General features: G+C 45.1%; 1 protein-coding gene across 1 annotated transcript in view; it reads left to right on the top strand.

Moving 5' to 3' along the window:
- LOC147430004 (L-arabinokinase-like) overlaps positions 1-21,513 on the top strand; it is a 131,671-nt gene that overhangs the window by 18,905 nt on the left and 91,253 nt on the right. Inside the window, exons 3-5 of the mRNA XM_086496202.1 lie at positions 3,936-4,004; positions 4,082-4,165; positions 4,240-4,316. Of these exons, the coding sequence (XP_086352328.1) occupies positions 3,936-4,004; positions 4,082-4,165; positions 4,240-4,316 (230 nt within the window). The remainder of the gene's footprint in view (positions 1-3,935; positions 4,005-4,081; positions 4,166-4,239; positions 4,317-21,513) is intronic.

Below are 21,513 nucleotides of genomic sequence, written 5' to 3' on the forward strand. Positions count from 1 at the left end.
GTATACTCCGACACTACATCTGCCTCAACTGTCAAAGCAACTGAGTCCATGGCATCACTACATACATCTCTGAGACTGCCATGTCTCCTACGATGTCACATACGACGAAAACAACGCCGTCTAACGTGTCCAGAATGACCACAATACCAACATGTCACCTGTCGGCGTACTCGTGAATGTACATGTCTCACACGAGTCCTTGATGACTCAGATCTATCATACATATCATGTAATCTGCGCCAAAGTGCTCTCGAAGTAGTCTCATACATAACAAGAGCATATACAGATTCCGCAAGGTGCAAAGAGAGTGTAGATAGTGCCATCTCCTCTAGCTCCTGCCACTGATCGTCAGACATGTTTGAAGGTCTACCTGCATCACCACTCAATGGTCGATGCAACCCTCGCTGTGTCAATGCATCTAGCATACAATCTCTCCATGCTGCAAAGTCTGATCCATCAAACACGCGCATCTGTGAGAGGTCACAATTTGATCGATCACCTGTCTCTGCCATGAGCACAATGTAGCAAACTAGAAAGCAAAACCACCTCACCAACAACACCTGAAAACTGTCTACCAATATGGCCAGAAACACAATGTAAAACCTGTGAGACACACTCCAAAATAGAGCTCCCGCAATGTCAATACAAGCAATCACACTGAAAACTGTCTACCAATATAGCCAGAAACACAATGTAAAACCTGTGAGACACACTCCAAAATAGAGCTCCCGCAATGCCTCGCATGCTCTAGTATCACACTGCAATCTGTGAGCTAATCACCAAGCCCACACTGTGCGGTATTGATGCATACACACGCACAAATCTCCCACCTGCAGAGAACACCGCACGCAAATGCTGAGTGCAACCTGCAATCTCTACCTAGATCGCATAAATGATACGCATAAAACTCCTGGGAAAATTTCGCCAGAGTTTCGACGCACAATGGCTATCAACACAAAATAACCATTGTCCTGCAAGCTCAATACAATGAGCAATCAATGCGCATCAAACTACACTCAACATACATGGATAAGCTCTGCAAAACTATGGCAAACAATGCTCGAGATCACAAGACTCTCCCACCCGAGAGCAAACCACTGTCTCAAGCAAAGAAAGATACACAACTCCTCACTCTTGCAAGAGTGGATACAAAAACACAAAACTGTGTCCAAACTGACAAAACCTGTCAAAGTGAGAGTAAACACTCGATCACAAACTATGGCGAGAATCTGGGAAAAATCCGACAGAATTTCCCATGAAAACTGAGCAAAAAACTCAAGTACAATCTCTACCATAAACCATAACACTACTCAATGCCAATGAGTAGAAATGCCAAAATGGCTCCACATTTTCACATACAATGGCAATCCGCACTCAACGTACATCAACGGAGTGATTGCGCATAAGCAAACGCCAAAAGATTTGCAATCCGGAAACTTGATCAATGCGAAAACAATGCTCTCAAGAGAGCTTACCGGCACTTGAAAGTGCTCGCCAAAATGCATATATAATGGGCATCAACCATGTGCCATAACCATATGCAAACCATCCTCAAAGACCATGAATCCAAGCACAAAATCACTGCCAAAGTATTTTGTGAAAACCAGTGAAAGAAGCTCCACCTGTGTGCTCCAAAAAACTGCGTCTCTCAAGAGACCGCTGCGGTGGTGTGTAAACGCCTCCGTACTTCGTTGCCCAAGTCTACCAAAAAACCCTCAAACCACAAGCTTAACACAAGCTGCAATTGCATCTTCAGCTCAGAATTTATGCACTCAATTTCAAGCATCTCCCGTGCTTCCAAAAGTGCATCAAACTCGCACACAATGCGACAACAGAAAATCTGGAATTTCTGTATACAGTCAGTCTGAGCTGAATATCAGCAAAACGGTGAGGAATTTGCAAAAAGTTTCTTCTGCAAAGTTGTAGACCGCGTCGAAACGGATGGGCTTTCTAGAGAGAATTCTCAGATCTGCATTCTACAAGGAGAAAAACGAATCTGAAAATGTGCTGCTGCGCACACAGTTTTAGGGCAGCACCTTCACTTACACACAATCTTCCACACTCCTTTCTGAGCTTCCACAAGAGCATACATCACTCTCAACTGAGCTCACAAGCTCCCATTGCATTCTCACAAAGCTTCCAAGCTTTCTTAATCTCTCCACCGTCGAGAGAGAGCGAGCTATCGCCTCGAAACTCTCAAAGCCGTCGTGCTCTCCGCGGTCACCATAGCTCTGATACCAATTGAAGGGGATCGGGGAGCACCACAGACGGAGAGTGAGAGAGAGAAGGAGACACACGACACAGATATGGGTGGGGAGACTCCAAAGAGTGAGCAGCCCCCTATACACTTATGCTATGTATAAGGTATACAAGTCAGTGGGTGCCCAGACTCTGGGCGGCCGGGCAAGGCACAGACGCCTATACCCCAACAAACCGCCCATTTTTGCTTAGTCTTTTGCTTAGCTCACATCGACCAACCTAGGATCCCATAGTATATATCTTTGTTTTGTACTATTGTTAGGTTATTTTTGTTACTCTGACTTTGTATCAGATCCACCACCTTGTAACTTTCTGGTCTCATAGGTCACTATGGCCTTTTGAAGACGTTAATATAACATTTCAAGCCTTTTGAAGACGTTAATATAACATTTCATTTCATTTCATTTCTCTCTCTCGCATATTTTCTCTCTTTGAAAACGAGTTTCCTCTCTCTAAAATTGAATATAAAATAACGTAAAAAAGCGCTTGTCTTCTCTCTTTTCAGGCAAAGGGGGGGGGGGGGGGTTGTTTTTGGAGAGCCCTGCTTTTTCGAGACTTTCTATTGCTGTAGGTTCTGTGGGCCTATAAAAGCGACCCTCTTGGGCATCACTTGCACACACACAGAGATCACTTTCAGATTGACACTGCTTGATTGCATGAGCACTAATTCATGGATTGCAACTCTCCGATCCTTATACGAGAAGAGTTTAATTAGATAAAGAAATACCCGAATGGGGTGCTGACATTGGCAGTTCAGGGTCACCAACTGTGTATAGGGGCATCCTGTTTTGACATCTTCTCTCTCTCCCTCCACTCTCTGTTTCAGTTTACTTATTCAAGTTGTTTAAAGTGATAAAGTGTTTCCAAGTTTTATAGATTATACTTTGTCTTTGTGTTTCTATTTGATCCCCCCCCGGAAGTGATTACAATGGTATCAGAGCTCAGTTGCTTCCTTGCCATCTGCAAATCGAAGCACGATTTTAACAACATGGACAGAGAACATGGAGATCACATGGACAAGACGGAAATCCACTCGGTCCTTCCACCTAGAAGCATCAAGAGGAGACCCATTCTCAGTACATGGTTCGACAATTGGTGTATCTGGCCGAGCAACAAAAGCAAAACTCGACGCATCATCAGATTGATTTGGAGGCTATTTGGGTTCTCTTAATCCTCCTGTTACCCCTGCTTTCCCTTAACAAGATTCTCAGATCTACTCTTCTCTTCCTCCTGGCCTTTCCCCTTGTTACCTCTTCACGCCAGAGCTCCGAACGCAAGAGAACGGACGATCTAATTGAAGCACAGAAACAAGGAGATAGCAGCAGATTGCGGAGCGACGACGACTTAGGAATGAATTCTAAGTGTCATTTATGATTGTTGATGTGGACTGTGCGGCTTGTTTCTTAGCCACTTCAATCCATGCATTTTCCTCATGTTTCACTATGTCATTCCTCCATGCAAGCAATCCTTGTTTTACATGCGTTTTCAAAGTTTGATATCTGGGGATTCAGTAGTTTCTTCTCTCTTTTTATGCAAGCTGTTCTACTTGTGATTTGCATGATGAGTTCTCCATTTTAACTCTGCAATGTCAGCCCTTAGGCCAGGAATAGTTTAACACTTCTCCTGCAAATGCTGACTGCACATACTGACCATCTTATTTGTGTGATATGTCGAAGGTGCTCCTTGATTGTGGGGCTGTACAGTCTGACGCTCTTACAGTTGATCGCTTTGCTTCTTTAGAAAAGGTGTGGAAATCAATTCTGTAACTTAAGTAACTTGGATTCACATCATACACAGACACTGATGTAGTTCTAGTCTGCAGTATCGCCAAACTGCAGTCATTCCTCGTGCCTCAATTTTAGCAAGGGAAGTTGAGTGGCTGCAGCATGTGAAGATAGATCTTGTGGTTAGTTATCTCACTCTATGTTGTGCCTCGCTTTGTATTTCTATATATCTGTCTAACATTGTGTTGTCGAGTAGCTCTCAGACATTGTCCCTGTCGCATGTCGTGCTGCTGCAGAAGCAGGCATTCCATCTGTGTGCATCACAAATTTCAGGTAATACAAACTTAGAGCTTGAAACTTAGTGCTTGGTATCATCTAATGAATTTTTGAAGGTTACATACAGAATATAACTATAAGAAGCCATTTCTTATCAGTTCCATTGCAAAGAGCAAGCCGTTACCGTCTTGAATGGCCTTGCTGGTCTTGTTTCCGTTTCCCATTTCATATGACTATGATCACGACGTAAAACGCGCCTCGTTTTGTGGATTGCTGTCACGGTAGCGCCTTATTGTGCTGATGTGGCAATAGGGATGGGTGGCTGCTATTTGGTCTCCATTTTTGGTGGCGTTGACTGTTGGGTGCTATAGCTTTTAGGTTCAGGCTGCTTTTGGGTGTATGTGCCTTTGTGAGTGTGCCCAGGGGGTCACTCTGGCAGATCATGGTTGCAAGATTGCAAAGCGACTTTCCGACAACTGAATCTGTGATCATGTTAATGGGTATGCCCACTAACTGGTAGTTGCCGGTCACCCGTGCTGGTAGATAGCTCCACTTCTTCAAATCACCGTGCCGTTGCATTGGTGCAGTTCTCTTTGTACAAGTTATCCATTTCGATGATTGATATAGACTACAGAGTTTCATTCCCAATACACAATGTCTTGCCTTTCTCCTCATTGAGGTGCACATTGCACACCAGTACATTGCACAAGTGTGCAACTATTGCACCGTGTTGTTCCCCAGGGAACAACATTTTTGGCAACCACGATGGTGCATTAATGCTGAAACTACGGAGTCCTATGTTAACGTTGTGCATGACACAGCTTCATGTCCAATGCTGCACGTCCTTTAGCAAGAACAGTGGATGGGTGGCGCAAGAACGTATCCGGTTCCCAGAGTCCGAGGAGGAGAGAGATATGGAGGCCGTACTTGAATTTGAAGAGGCACCCGAGAATGATCAAGACCAGCACAATCTCCGTGACGTTTAACACGGCAATGAAGGTTCCACAGAGAATCAAATTGGTCCACCCGCTCCTACATTGCCATTGGTATCTCATCCTAATTCTATCATTAGATGTGTTAAGCCAGGTCACCAGCTGGTTTCCTCCATTCATACACGCGGCATTCCTCGCTGCTCACACCAACCATATCCTTCCCGATTCACTTGTTCTACTAAGAGTCTTCTGAGTCCAAAGAGTCTTCCGAGTCCGAGTCACCCTCGACTCCCCACCTCGGCACACCTCTAAGTTCATGTCACAAAAGGATGACGTGGCAGAAACTGTACGGACAGCAGGCCCGGAATTTACGCTGACAGGTGTCACGTGGTAGCAGTACGGATTTCCGCATAACGCACTGACATGCTGACGTGGTTACTGTACGGAATTCGGCAAATTGTGCTGCTTGCGTTTTAGGGCAGATTTTTGACCAGATGCTTTTGGGACTATTTGCTTTTGAGTTTAGAAGCTTTTGGGGCATCCCTTGTAAGAATAAATAGACCCTTTGGGGCCTCACTCTGCAGAGTATCCGTACGCACAGTCTGAGAGCAGAGGACCTCTTTTCTCACGCATTAATATAATAAAGAAATAGCAAAAGGGGCGCCAAGTTTTGGGGTCAACACCTCTGGGCACGGAACTACGCCGGGCCGTGTCGACTCAAATTTTAAAGTCGTGAAGTATTTTAAGTGATTCTCTCGTGTGTTGTGCCAGATTTCCGACTTGGGGTGCCCAAGTCTGTGACAGTGGTATCAGAGTGTCAGGCGTGTGCTTTTCTCAAAGTATACCGGTCCTATAAAAGAGCAGATAGGGCACTTTGAAAATTGTTATTGAAGAATTTTCGTAGCCGGACCCCGGACATATTAGCCACTCCCACCCTTACTTCATCACGCATCGGGCGCACTCCTGTCTTCATCACTCTGTCTTAAAGGGCATAAGCCATAAAGAATCCCAGATTACATATGGGTTCTCGTGGAGAATTTGACAGAGATAACACCTCTCAACGGGAAGGCAAAGAAAAGTTGATATCCGGCGCGGGAACTGAAGAAAAGAATGAAGAATACGATTTTTTTTTGGCAAGAAAGTTTGCCAGAAGACCTTTAAAATCTCTTCGATGGCTGAGAATTTGGATATGCGACACAAGGCAAAATTGATCCTTTGAACTTCCATAGAAGAATTTTGATTTCTACCATATCAACTGCCCTGGGTAAAAAGAATGGCCTGGTGCAAGGTTTGATGTTGCATTACTTATTCTTTTACTGAGAAAGTAGGCCCATATCTAATGGGCCTACTATACTCATTAGTTATGGTGCCTGGGTAAGGGAGGGCGCGCGTCTGCGCGCGCGCGCACACACACTCACACATGCTACTGTTAATACAAGGATTAAACTCCTTCTGGATATAGGAGTGGCTTGTTGCCATGGCCTCGGTGTAATTAACTGGGGATTAGCCTCAACATCTTGTATTGACCTAGGAAATCTCTTGTAAAAAAAGGGTTTGTATTTACGAGGTGAAATTCTTAATAAGAAATTTGTGGGTGGTTGTTGTACCTAACACGTAGTGAGTTAAGGAAGATAATGGGTTTTAGACGAGCTAGCCCGACTCTGTATAATGTGTCCTCATATGCTTGATGATGTGGTGGCTCCCTCCTGCGGCATCTGTCACAAAGTGATGACGTGGCTACGGACAACAGAAACCCTAAAATTCCTGCAAACCCTAATTTCTGCTAGAAACCCTAATTTCCGAAAATCGCGGAGGCTGAATTTTTTCTTTTTTTTTGGGGAAATTTTGAGCAACGCAAATCTCAGCTTTTTGCTATGATTTGGGAGAAAGAGAGATAAAAAGAGAACTTGCTTTTTACTGACTCTCATTGAGAGAGAGAGAGAATTTGCTTTTGCTTTCAAACTTTTGGGGCTCTGCTTTTGGGCATCCCTTGTAATCTTTAAATTAGTGGTGAGGGCCTCACTTCTGAGAGCATCTGGACGCAGAGTCTGAGAGTGAAACCGTAACCGCTCTCTTGTACTTTGATGATTGATTAATACAAAAAGAAATACCGAAAGGGGCGCCAGTCTTTGGGGCCAATATCTCTACACGGAACTCCGCCGGGCCAGTGCAAATCTATTGTGATCTGTGAATTGTTTGAAGTGGTTATTTGGTGCTGTCGTGATTGATTCTTGACTTGGAGTGTCCAAGTCTGTTATAGTGGTATCAGAGCACGGCCGATTTCTCTTCTAAGGGAAATCCGATCCCAAATTTTTTTTTTTCCGCGGCACCTATGGCTTCACGCAAGGATCAGTCGACTCCCTCTGCATCTGGAGATGCGGGCTGGGATCACAACGAAGATTCAGACAGAGTATGGTCCGGCTCGGCCTACTCAGGCGGAGCAAAGAGAGATGAAGCGTCGTCAATTGATCGGCGATGCAACGAAGATGATGCTCAATTTTGCGAAGGACCCAAAATTTGCAAAATATATGAGCGAGACTTCTTTTCAAGAAGTGCATGATCTGTGGAAGAAAATCACTACACCCACTCTCAAGAAACCTTCAACTCACAAGAAATATTCAGAGAAGGAATTAGAAGAGGTGGTTGATGCACGGATTGCTCAGCTTTTTGACGCGCAAAAGAAAGTCAAAAAGCACGGCAAAAAGCAGAAGAAAAGCATTGACTTCCCGGGATATTTGGGTCGTCAGTCGACTTTTGACAAGGCAAAGAAACAGAAGAAGCGTGTTCGATTTGAAGGAGTACCCAATTCTTCTTCTTCTGACAGTTCTTCTAGCTCTTCAGATTCGAGCAAGAAGACAGAAAAGGTAAAAAGCGAAGCAAGAAGCAACGCTTCGGAAAGGGCAAGAGAAAGACAAAGAAGGCTAAATCTCGCCCAGAGACTGACAGTTCTATTGAGGACTCGTCTACAGACAGCTCAGATTCCGATGACGGAAACTTTTATGCGAACAAGAAGAATTTTTACAAAGCCAACCAGTATGACTTTCTCGAAGATAAAAGCAAGAAAGTCCGAGAGTTTAAGGAAGGTGGCCACTTGATCAAGTTTGATACTTTTTCAGGATACTCAGATGCTTGGAAGGCTTTGTCTTTTATACAGCAGTTTGACATCGCTTTCACGGGAGGACGCTATTCAGAGCACTCCAAGATTCGGAGAGCTGCCTCTTACTCTAAGGGGAATGCTCGTACTTGGTGGTCCACTCTTCTTTTAAACAAGACTGCGCCAGTTAAATGGCTGAAATTTAAGAAGCTTTTTATTTCTTCTGGGTTGACGCAAGAGTATGAACGAGATGTACGAGCTGCTTGGAACCATCTTTGGATGACCAAGAAAGATACAATCAATGCTTATTCTGAAAGATTCTGAAGCTCTTTTCTACCCGCCTCTTCATTCAAGAAGATCTCATTCAGAGAACAGATTGAGCGGTTTACCTTGGGTCTACCTACAGAGATTCGAGATCACTGCTTGGAACAGAAGTCAGCTTCTATTCAGGAGTTGATGAGTCATGCGAAGCGGGGCTTTGCCATTCACTCTGGCAGTCTGACCTAACCCACAGAGGAGGCCATGACACAACGAGCCGAACAGACTTCCGGGAATGAAAGTAGAAAGAAAAAGAGCAACCCAGAGAAAAAGGATGCACGACCCAAGCTTACTCCTGAGGAGAGAGCTTGCTTCATCAGAGAGGGGAAGTGCTTTGGATGCGGGGAACATAGGCATATCTCCACGAAGTGCCCTAAAAAGGCACAGAAAGAACAAAATGATAAAGACGACGACAGGCCTGAGAGTTCGAGAGCAGCTGAGGAACGTGGCAGAAAAGGCAGATAGAAAAGCAGAACTGGTACCACATGGCGTAGGACTTGCATCGAATCAAATGAATGAAAGTACAAACTTTACCGCTTTTTGGGACAAAGTGAAGGATCAGGAAGCTCTTTTGAAGGAGCCATGGCCAACTTCTTTTCACTTGGAATTGGCGGCTCGTATTTGGAATTATGCCCGAGAGACTGACGCCACAGGCAGAGGTAGTTCAACTGGCACCCGGATGGAATGTTGCCATTACACCGAGCATTGGCAAACTTCGTTTGCAATGACAGGGGTGTTCAAGGCACGCGAGTGACGTTCTACTCGGAATCCCTTGGTACCACCAGAACTACGCCGTGGTTGACTACCGGGCCGAGAAAGCGACTTTGACAAATGAAGGGTTCAAAGATTGTACTTGATGAACTGCAGTTTTCTTTACTCATTCTTTTGGTAGAGAACTGAACGATGGATAAAGGTTGAATATGTTTTGACCTGAACAAAAGAACGCCAAGATTTTTCTCCACACTCATGCCGATTGCTTTTTAGAGGGCTTGAAGATCAGACCATTGACCTGATACCTGGAAGCACGTCAGCGAACCGGCCACCTTACCGTGTGAGCCGAGTACAGATTGAAAAGATTATGAACCAAGTGAAAGACCTCTAGGAAAAGGGTCTTGTCCAGCGTGGTACTTCACCGTACTGCTCTCCACTGTTGTTGGATTTGAAGAAAGACTGATCTTGGAGAATGTGCATTGATTATAGAGCTCTCAACAAAATCACCATCAAGAACAGATTTCTAATTCCTAGGATCGATGATATACTCGATAGGTTAGAGGGATCCTCGTGCTTTAGCAGGATTGACTTGAAGAGTGGATATCATCAGATCCGAATCGCGCTGGGAGACGTCTACAAGACAGCCTTTCAGACGACTTTTGGGTTATTTGAGTTTTTGGTGATGCCTTTTGGTTTAACCAATGCTCCTGCGACATTTAACCGGATGATGGATAGGATTTTTCCAGAGCACTGGCTATTTGTTGGCACTTTCTTTGATGATATCATTGTTTTCTCCAAGAATGAGGCAGAACACAGAGATCATTTGCTTTAGAGATACACTTTTTGGGACACTTTGTCTCAGCAGCAGGAGTGCAAGTGGATACGGCCAAGATAGAGACTATACGTGATTGGCCCGATTGGAAGAATGTCCATGAAGTTGGAAGCTTCTTGGGACTGTGTTCGTACTACAGGCAGTTCATACGAAAGTTTGTAGAGGTTGCTTCCCCTTTGCATATCTTGACACAGAAAGGAGTCCCTTTCTCGTGGGGATTCACAGAAGTGACTGCCTTTCAGACATTGAAAGAGAAATTGACTACGGGACCAGTTTTGACTTTGCCGGACTTGCAAAAGTCATTTGAAGTATATTGTGATGCTTGTGGTCGTAGTCTGGGTGCGGTCTTGATGCAAGAAGGCCATGTCATTGCTTACGAGAGCCGATTGTTCTCTAGGCCGGAGATGACGGCACATATATATGAGAAAGAGCTTTTGGCAGTGATCCATGCTCTTACTCAGTGGCGGCACTACCTACTCGGAGCGGATTTTACTGTCTTTACAGACCATCAGAGTTTGCGCTACTTCTTGTCACAGAAGCAGCTTTCGGAAAAGCAGATACGATGGGCGAACATCTTGTCATCGTTTCACTTCCAGATTGTCCATGAGCAGGGACAGAAGAATGTGGTGGCAGATGCTTTGTCTCGGAAGCCGTTGGATTTGGCTATTTCCGCGATACATCATAGGAGCTTCGAGGATATGGTCGATCAGTATGCCACAGATACAGATTTTGTAGATATTTTCACACGGATACGGGATGGGGAGACAATAGCTGGATACTCCCTTCGGGAAGGCTACTTGATGAAAAAGACTATGTTGTGTGTTACACAACCGTTGAGGGAAAAGGTTATGACTGAATGCCACTGTCCACCTTTTACGAGTCACCGCGGCATTGCTACCACCATGAAGGGGGTAGAGAGAGACTTCTTTGGGCCGAGACTCAAAAAGGATGTGGAAGAGTTTGTGTGCAGTTGCTTAGTATGCCAGAAGGTCAATTTTGACAGGCATAAGGCACAGGGATTGTTAAAGCCTTTACCCATACCCACCCGCCCCTGGAAAAGTATTGAAATGGATTTCATTTTTGATCTCCCGAGAACACAGAAAGATCACGATGATTTTCCGATTACATGGCACGTTTGAGACGATTGTCTCCGACAGAGACCCCAGATTTATGAGTTTGTTTTGGAAGGCAATTTGGGAGAACATTGGCACGCAGTTGCAGTTCTCGTCATCGTTCCACTTGCAGATTGACGGGCAATTTGAGATTGCCAATTCAGTGATTTTAGATTTATTGAAGTCTTGTATCTCGGATCAGAAGACTAAATGGAAAACGAACTCACCTTTGGTGGAATTTGCCTACAATAACACGATACACTCTTCGACGGGGAAGACGCCATGTGAGATTGTTGAAAGTGCTGCGAAGGTTCCATCCTTCTTGAGCACGAAAGATTAGATATTTGAAGCGGATGAATATTCGCGAGATTTGGATACGGCTTTTGCCAAGGTTTGCGAGACTTTGCAGGAGTCTCAAGAACAACAGAAAAAGGCAGCGGATCGCCATCGTCGCGACTTGAAATTGAAGGAGGATGATTGGGTGCTCTTACGTTTTGAGAAGGCACGCCTACGAAAGAAAAAGGGAAAGGAGAGGCTTTTTCCAAAGCTTAGTATGCGATACTACGGACCTTTCCAGATCACTAACAAGATAAATGATGTCTCCTTCCGATTGAACTTGCCAGATACTTGGAGGATTCACAATGCATTGCAAGTGAGTCTCTTGAAACCTGTTAAGGGTGATGTGCCTGATGATGGGGAGCCTGATGAGCAACCCGAAGTGGAAGAAAACGAGGAGATCCTTGTTCTTGAACAGATTTTGGCACATAACGATACGAAGAAAGGTAAAGTCCGAAGGCGGTTCTTGGTTAAGTTCAAGAACTTTCCTGCATTTGATGCGAAGTGGATGGAGGAGGAGGACCTAGCAGATACTCCTCGAATTGTGAAACTTTACCTCGATGTTTTGGTTTAGCATAGTCTACTCCAAAAGGAACCCAGAATGCAGCTTGGCAGGAGATCTGGTGCAGTGGGATGCACAAGAGGGGAGTCACTCCGCTCCCTTGTCAACAGATGCCTTGATTTTGATACTAAAGTCACTGATGTCTCTTTGAGCTTCAAGGATACTGAGAGCTGACAGTATTCTGCTCGATGACTTTATGAAATGGAATTCTTGATGATCTCGAATAGACATGGTTGCAATAGGAGTTAGTCAATCGGACATCGATGAGGTCCCGATTGGACCTAGATGTGATTGCTAGCTACATTGCCGATAAATCATGCTCTAAGATCCTAATGAATGTTGAATGTCATGTGATGTCCTGTGATGTTTGGTGATGTCGTGTGATGTCGTGTGATGTGACTGTCGATTTTGTACATGTGCTAGATGTGTATTCCTAGTACGTAGGTACTAACAGTCAGTGTCTGCTAAGACGGTTTATGGATTTTGTCGGTTTTGCAGGCGTAATCGCGGTCGATTACAATGCTTTCAAGAGGGGGGTATGTCACAAAGTGATGACGTGGCTACGGACAACAGAAACCCTAAAATTCATGCAAACCCTAATTTCTGCCAAAAACCCTAATTTCCGGAAATCGTGGAGGCTGATTTTTTTTTTTGAGCGACGCAAATCTCAGTTTTTTGCTATGATTTGGGAGAAAGAGAGAGAAAAAGAGAACTTGCTTTTTACTGACTCTCATTGAGAGAGAGAGAGAATCTGCTTTTGCTTTCAAGCTTTTGGGGCTCTGCTTTTGGGCATCCCTTGTAATCTTTAAATTAGTGGTGAGGGCCTCACTTCTCAGAGCATTTGGACGCAGAGTCTGAGAGTGAAACCCTAACCGCTCTCTTGTACTTTGATGATTGATTAATACAAAAAGAAATACTGAAAGGGGCGCCAGTCTTTGGGGCCAATATCTCTAGGCACGGAACTCCGCTGGGCCAGTGCAAATCTATTGTGATCTGTGAATTGTTTGAATTGGTTATTTGGTGCTGTCGTGATTGATTCTTGACTTGGAGTGTCCAAGTCTGTTATAGCATCTGCTCTACACAGCACCTTCCACAAATATGTACAAATTCCACCCTGTCTGTTCCAACAAACCAAACTTTGCACACCAAATTTGAGACGAGGCCGAAGAAGATAAAAGGGCCGCCCTACTGCTGCCAAAACCTGTTGAAACGAGGATTCAATTGTGAACCCTCTGAAGTCTCACCCCGCACGTTCTTCAACTGAAACCCACACACCCTCACACTGACTCGTACCCACACACACACACACACACCAAAACTAGACAATACGTGAACAGAATACGCTGAAAGATGACTGCACAGGGGGGACTGCTCGCTGCTGCGCAGAGGGCAACACACCCGCAGAGCAGGTCACGTAGATGCAAAAGGAGTAGGGCGCACCACACACACACACACACACACACACACACACACACACACACATACATGCACACACTTTTTTCTGGTAAATGAATTTGATTTATCTATCTGTGGGAAACCTGAAAGAGAGGAAAACCCACCAAAAAGATGTACAAGAAAAGGAACACAAAAGTGTTTGTCTGTACAAAATAGCTAAAAGCATTCATAGGAAAGCTGATGTATCTCTACAGTGATATCACCAACTTCCAAGGCGAACCGTAAAGACTGCCTAAGGGAAAGCTTGAAGAAAGGAAGGGGATCTGCATGAATGCGATGGAACATATAGCCATTACGCTGTCGCCACAGGCTCCAGTACACGCAAAACCTGACCCACATGAAGAAGACTGCAAAGCACTGCAACGCAGGTGAGAAGATACCAAAAACCCAAAACTGCTTATGGAAGACCGTCATGGGAAAACGTAACCGCATACACGCCGATACCCGACGAAGGAAATCTCGAGTAACACAGCAATCCCACAAGAGGTGACAAACATCCTCTTCGGCGGATAAGCAACGGACACAGGATGGAGTCTGAGTCCAGATGCTCTTAGTTGTGAGAGGCCTGTTCACATATTTAAAGGTACAAGGGATGCCAAAAGCACAGCCCCAAAAACTGTCCTAAAAGCTGAAAATCAAAAGCTTGAAGATTTCTTGCTTTTCCACAAGCTCTCTCTCTCTTGAGCCAAAATAAAGCAAAGAGGCTTCTCTCTCTCTCTCTCTCTCTCTCTCTCTCTCTCTCTCTCTCTCTCTCTCGCTCTCTCTCTCAGTAAAATAAAGCAAAAGCTGGGTGTCTCTCTTGCAATTTGCGTAGAAAAGCAAGGCCCAAAAGCTGTCCAAATCTGCCGCAATGTGCGCCGCAAAGCATTTCAGGGTTAGGGTTTCAACAAAATTAGGGTTTTTGATTTTAGGGTTGGGGTTTCTTGCAGAGCGGGCAGCCACGTCATTACTTTGTGACACGCTTACAGTCCCTCATGTCCAGTATTTTAGAGCATTTTTGGCGGACCTCCTCTAGCACGAAGGGTCTTCGGCTTCTATCTATGGACAAGTTGTGTTCTCCCAAGCGGCTTGGAGGGTTAAATATTTTGGACTTGCGACGTCATGTTTTGGCTCGGAAAGCTATGTTGTTGCCAGTTTTGGTGGAGCATCAGCAACCCTGGGCTCTCATGGTCACACGTTTGTGTACGCACTTTGTCACCCCATCCTTTCGTCATTGGAAACCAACTTATTGGGATGTTGTTTTTCTGAAGCTTGAAGAACACATTCTTGGATGTCCCTTTAGTTCTTCTCTCATTGTTGATTGGAAGGTTGTCACTTCGCATTTGGCTTTGCATGGTGGACAATCCTCTATGGGTCACTCCCTTCGTTTGGAGAGTCTGCATTGAAGTAGGGCCTTCGCTTCGATTTTGGTTTGACGGTCTCCTCGCCAAGCGTATTTTCTTTCCCAAAAGGAATCTATAAGGTGCATCAGGTAGTTGATGACTCCGGTTATGTTCTTTTGTTTGCTGATGCGGTGTCCCGCTTTCGGTTGGGTCCTCACTATTCTCCTCTTTGGCGGGAAATTCAAAGGATGCTTGCTGATCACTCACCCATTCCTCCTTTAGATGTGGACTCCCGCTTCTTCGATTGGAATTTGGCTACTACCAGATTGGACTACATTTCAGCTGGCAATGTCTATGCCATCCTTCAGTCTGATGTATGGATTGTGCATCATGGTAATCAGTTGTGGTCGCTTTTCGAGTCATCCTTGTGGTGGGAATACACATTGTCTCGCATTTGGCACAGTCATCTACCTTTGAAGGAACGTGTTTTCTTGTGGCGCTGCTTGGTGGGAGCTCTACTTGTTGGTAGTGTGTTACATGCACGACATATTGCACCTTCCCATTGCCTCAGATGCCTTGAAGCTGAGGAGACCGTGCCACACTTACTGTGGCGTTGTCGCCATTCCAGAGCCTTCATTCGACAAGTGTCGATTGCTCTTCGGTTGCGATTTCCTTCCGGCTTTTTTCACAGACGCTTTTGGCTTTTTGGGGTGCTCTAGTCACCGCAATCTCAGTTTGCGGTGTTCTTTACTTAGGTCAGATTTTGAACTTTGTGGGCCATCTAGCACCATAGGAACTCCTTAATGTTCCAAGGCACGTATGTTGACCCCTTTCCCTATTTCAAATTATCTCTTGGTCAAGCGCTGCATTTCGCTTATGACGCTGGAGACATCACTCTTGATACCTACAGGATTTACTTTGACTGTTTCTAGCCTTCGGAGCCTCATAGTGCTCCGCTTTTTGTATCCCTTTCTTTCTGTGGGTTTTCCTCGCCTTGAGGTTTCCCACCTATAAAATCTATCAAACATGATTTACGAAAAAAAAAAGGTGTGTGTGTCATAACGTACACAGAGCATAGTGCCATTTGCGTACTCCTGATCCAGCAAATCTCGCAATTCATCCTAAGGCATAGCAAGACCACACAAACGTGTGGTGTCATGCGGTGCAAGAAAAGCGACAACCTCAGCAAAGAATAGAAATAAGTAAGCTGCCAAGGGACAGGATCGACGAGATGAAGGAAAACTCTACGTAATGTGGCCTCTCTCTCTCTCCCCCCCCCCCCCCCCCCCCCCCCCCCCCCCCCCCCACCCCCGGCTCCTTTAGAGTACAGACTCAGCAGTCAAATGAGCAAGCTTCACAACAGACTTCAAAGTCTACCTATACAAAAGGTATAATGATTGACAGACCCATTGAGCTTGAGAGAGCTAGACGGCCATGTCAACAAGTGCTACCACGACATCGACGGAGGCTCCATCAAAGGATCAAGATTATTCTAGCAAGGCATGGGAGACGTCCAGTACGATCATTTACCAGCGCGGACATTCACGATATTCTTTAGCGACCAATGCCCCTGTGTGTGTGCGCGCGTATATGGTTGGCTGATTTCTGACCCCTGTCTGACTCTGAAATGATGGAGCTATGTGAAGCTAAAGTGTGTATTCAACAAAATGATAAGAGGAAAATTGCTAAATGGCAGACGTGCACGTCAACAGGCTTTTATGGATAAAGGTTGTGCTTCAAAGAAATTTTTTAAGCATCTGCATCATTCAAGGGTCTCACAGTCAATTAAGCGGGTTATGCTTCCTTCGGGTGCTTGGACTTCTTCGAAGCGGGAACTTGCTGAGGTTATGGTTTCACATTATCGTCAAGTGTTTGCTGCCCCATCTCAGCCATCTTCGGCAGCTTGTCAAGCGCGTGAATTGTTGCTTTCTTATGTTCGTCCAATCCTGTCTTCGCAGGAGGCACAATGCCTTGAGGATCCTTTCTCTGTTTCCAAATTGCATGGTGCCTTGCTTGCATTGGGCCGTTGGAGATCTCCCGGCTGGGACGGACTTACTGTGGAATTTTTCCTATGCTCTTAAACAGCCCCTGCTTTTCATGTTAAATGCGGATGGGAGAAACAGGATCTACCAGTCTCATGGGGGCTTACTTAAATTGTTGCCCAAGCAAGCGCTTTGCGAGCAGTTCTCTCATTGGCGGCCCATAACTTTGATGCCGGTGGTTTACAAGATTTTGGCTAAAATGTTGGTCCACCGCATCAAGGACTATCTGGTTACAGGACTTCATCAGGCTCAGTATGGTTTCATTCCTCGTCGTCAAATCATGGACAATTTGGCTAACGTTATGATTGGCATGGTGTATGCTAAGTACACGCAACAAGATGTGCTGGTCATGCAAGTTGATATTAAAAAGGCCATTGACATTGTGCAATGGGACTTCATTGCTGCCACAATGAGGTGTCTAGGATTTGGTCCTAAATTGGCCAATGTGGTTTATTTCTTGTATGCTTGTAGTACGTCTTCGGGGATCTTGGAAGGGGAATTGACAAAATCGTGGCCGCTTGGTTGTTCGGTTAGGCAAGGTTGCCCCCTTAGCGCTTTGCTGTATGCAATTGCCACTCATCCTTTGTTGATGTATCTTGATCACTTGACCTCTGCACAACGTCTTCATGGTTTGCAGTTACCATCAGGTCATACCTTTATTGGGCAGGCTTATGCGGATGACTCGTTGTTTATGCCCCGCAATCAGCAAAGAGATGTTCAAGTGATTATGGAAGCTTTGGAATGCTCTGTTGTGGCCAGGACAGACTGTTCCTCCGAATGTAATCACTAGGCATTTGGGTTATCCAATTGGATGGAACGTCACTCACATGCAAAAAGTGGACTGGGTTATGCATCGCTTGAATGTTAAACTGCATTACATGAAGCTTTCTACTTGGCTACTGCATGTTCGCTTGCGAATTTGTTAGAGTATCCTTATGGCTTATATTCAGTTCTTTTTGCCATTGTTGCACTGGCCTCGCCATTGTCTTGATTCTCTCATGTCGGCCATTTTGTCTCATTTGTGGCGAACTCATGCTCACAAAAAAGGCCTGTGTCTGATGTTAATGGAAAAACTTTGTACACCAAAGCGCTTTGGTGGTCTGAATATTTGCGTAGGCATGTCCTTGCTAGGAAGGCTATGCTTTTGCCTACACTTACGCAACAATCTCAGCCTTAAACTCTTATGTTTGCACACTTGAGTCAGCATGTGGTTACATCCTCATTTGGTCACTGGCAATCATCCATTTGGGAGGTGGTATTTGGTAAGATGGACGGTCATATTCCTGGATGCCTGCTTTCTTCCACCTTGCTCTCTGCTTGGAAACAAGTTATGATTCATCTATCGTGGAATGCTCGGAGGGAAGGAAATTCACTTTGATTGGAGAGCCTTCATTGGAGCCGAGCCTTTTCTCTTACTTTGGTTGACCGCTTGCCTCGCCAGGCGTATTTTCTCTCCTGCCGTGGCATTCGAGTGGTTGAGGATGTGGTGGATGCAGATGGTTTCACTTTGGAGTTTCCATTTTCCGCTCGCCGCTTTGGATTGGGCATGCATTATCGCCAGTTTTGGAGAGAATTGCAACAAATGTTGATTGATTTTTTGCCCGTTTCACCTTTGGTTGATGGTGATCGCATGTCTGACTGGAATCTTCGCGAAATGCCTTTTCAAGATATTTCTGCCGGTCGCACTCTTGTACTTTGAACTCAGATTAATATAAAAAGAAATACCGAAAGGGGCGCTAGTCTTTGGGGCCAATATCTCTAGGCACGGAACTCCACCGGGCCAGTGTTGAATCAATTGTGAACTGTGAACGGTTTTGAAGTGGTTATTTGGTGCTATCGTGGTAGATTCTTGACTTGGAGTGTCCAAGTTTGTTACAGTGGTATAGAGCACGGCTGATTTCTCTTCGACGGGAAATCCGATCCCAAATTTTTTTTCCCGCGGCACCTATGGCTTCGAGCAAGGATCAGTCGACTCCCTCTGCATCCAGAGATGCGGGAAGGGATCACAACGAAGATTCACGCTAGGAGTATGGCCCGCCTCGGCCTACTCATGTGGAGCGTCAAGAGATGAGCGTCAACGATTGATCGGCGACGCAACAAAGACGATGCTTAATTTTGCCAAGGACCCGAAAATAGCAAAATATATGAGCAAGACCTCTTTGGAGGAGGTGCACACGCAGTGGCAGAAAACCACACCACCCCCAAAACCCGCTCTCAAGAAACCTCCTGTTCCCAAGAAGTATATAGAGAAGGAATTCGAAGAGGTGGTGGATGCACGACTTGCTCAGCTTTTTGACGCGGAAAACAAAGCTGGAAAGCACGGAAAAAAGCAGAAGAAAGGCACTGACTTCCTGGGCTATTTGGGTCGTCGGACGACTTTTGAAAAGGCAAAGGAACAGAAGAAGCATGTTCGATTCAAAGGAGTACCCAATTCTTCTTCTTCTTCTTCTTCTTCTTCTGACAGTTCTTTAAGCTCATCTGACTCGAGCGAAGAAGATAGAAAAGGCGAAAAGCGAAGCAAGAAGCAACGCTTCGGAAAGGGCAAGAAAAATACAAAGAAGTCTAAATCTCGCTCCGTGACTGACAGCTCTACAGAGGACTCGTCTGTAGACAGTTCAGACTCTGATGAGAGCAACTTTTATGCAAAGAAGAAGAATTTTTACAAAGCCAACCAGTATGACTTTCTCGAAGACAAAAGCAAGAAAGTCCGAGAGTTTAAGCAAGGTGGACAGTCAATTAAATTTGACACGTTTTTGGGATATAGAGATGCTTCGAAGGCTTTGTCTTTTGTACAGCAGTTTGACATCGCTTTCGTGGGAGGACGTTACTCAGAGCACTAAGATTCGGAGAGCTGCCTCTTACTTTAAGGGGAATGCTGGAACTTGGTGGTCTTCTATTAAGCAAGACTGCGCCAGTTGAATGGCTGAAATTAAAGAGGCTTTTTATTTCTTCTTGGTTGACTCGATAGTATGAACGGGATATTTAAACCAAGAAAGAGACAGTGGACGCTTATTGCGAGAGATTGTGGAGCTCTTTTCTACACGCTGCTTCATTTAAGAAGATCTCGTTCAAGGAACAGATTGAGCGGTTTACCTTGGGTCTACCTACAGAGATCTGAGATCACTGCTTGGAACAGAAATCAGCTTTTATTGAGGAGTTGATGAGTCATGCGAAACGGGGTTTTGCCATCCACTCTGGCAGTCTGACTTACCCCACTGATGAGATCATGACACAAAGAGCTGAACAGACTTCAGCAAATGAATGTAGAAAGAGAAAGAGAAACTCAGAAAAGAAAGATGCACGACCCAAGCTTACTCCTCGCTTTATCAGGGAGGGGAAGTGCTTTGGATGCGGGGAAACTGGACATATCTCCGCGAAGTGCCCTAAAAAGGCACAGAAAAAATAGAATGACAAGGATGACGAAAGGCCTGAGAGTTTGAGAGCAGCTGAGGAACGTGGAAGAAAAGGCAAGATGAAAACAGGACCGGTTCCAGATTGCGTGGGTACCAATCACAGCACGGTGGACGAGAGTACTGAACTTTGCCGAGCTTGGGGCAAAGTGAGACCAAGAAGCCCTGATCTTCTTTGATGGAGGAGCCAAGGAAAACTTCATTTCACCGGAATTGGCGGCGCGGCTCGAGATCACTCCCGATCGGATGGGACCACTTGCGGAGGTAGTTCTAGCGGCACCCGACAGGGAGGTAGCCGTTACATCTGTCATTGGCAAACTTCGGTTGCATTGTCAAGGGTATTTGGGGCATAACGACTTCTACATAATGTCTTTGGAAGGTTGTGATGTCCTCTTGAGAATTCCCTAGTACCACAAGAACAACGCCGTGGTCGACTATCGGGCGAGGAAAGCAACATTGACTATAGAAAAAGGGCAGAACCATTGTACTCGATATTAAACTTAAGGGCGAGTCTGTCCCTATTGTATCGGCTTCGGCCATTTCAAATTTAATGAAATCCAGTCTGTTTGTTTACTCGATCTTTTTGAAAGAGTTGAGTGATGAGGATAGGACAAGTATATCTGAACTTGATAAAGAACACCAAGATTTTCTCCACTCTCACCACCGAACCGGCCACCTTACCGTGTGAGCCGAGCCCAGAACGAAGAGATTATGAACCAAGTGAAAGACCTCTTGGAAAAGGGTCTTGTCCAGCCTAGTACTTCACCGTATTGCTCTCTAGTGTTGTTGGTTTTGAAGAAAGATGGATCTTGGAGAATGTGCATTGATTATAGAGCTCTCAATAAATTCACCATCAAGAACCGATTTTAGATTCCTAGGATCGATGATATACTCGATAGATTACAGGGATCTTCGTGTTTAGCAGGATTGATTTGAAGAGTGGATATCATCAGATTGAAATTGCGCCAGGAGATGTCTACAAGACAGCCTTTCGGACGACTTTTGGGTTATTTGAGTTTTTGGTGATGTCTTTTGGCTTAACCAATGCTCCGGCGACATTTAAACGGATGATGGACAGGATTTTTCGAGAGTACAGGCTATTTGTTGGCACTTTCTTTGACGACATCA

The sequence above is a fragment of the Adiantum capillus-veneris genome, chromosome 22 (genome assembly GCF_014529385.1).
Source record: "Adiantum capillus-veneris isolate H3 chromosome 22, ASM1452938v2, whole genome shotgun sequence".
Taxonomy (NCBI): domain Eukaryota; kingdom Viridiplantae; phylum Streptophyta; class Polypodiopsida; order Polypodiales; family Pteridaceae; genus Adiantum; species Adiantum capillus-veneris.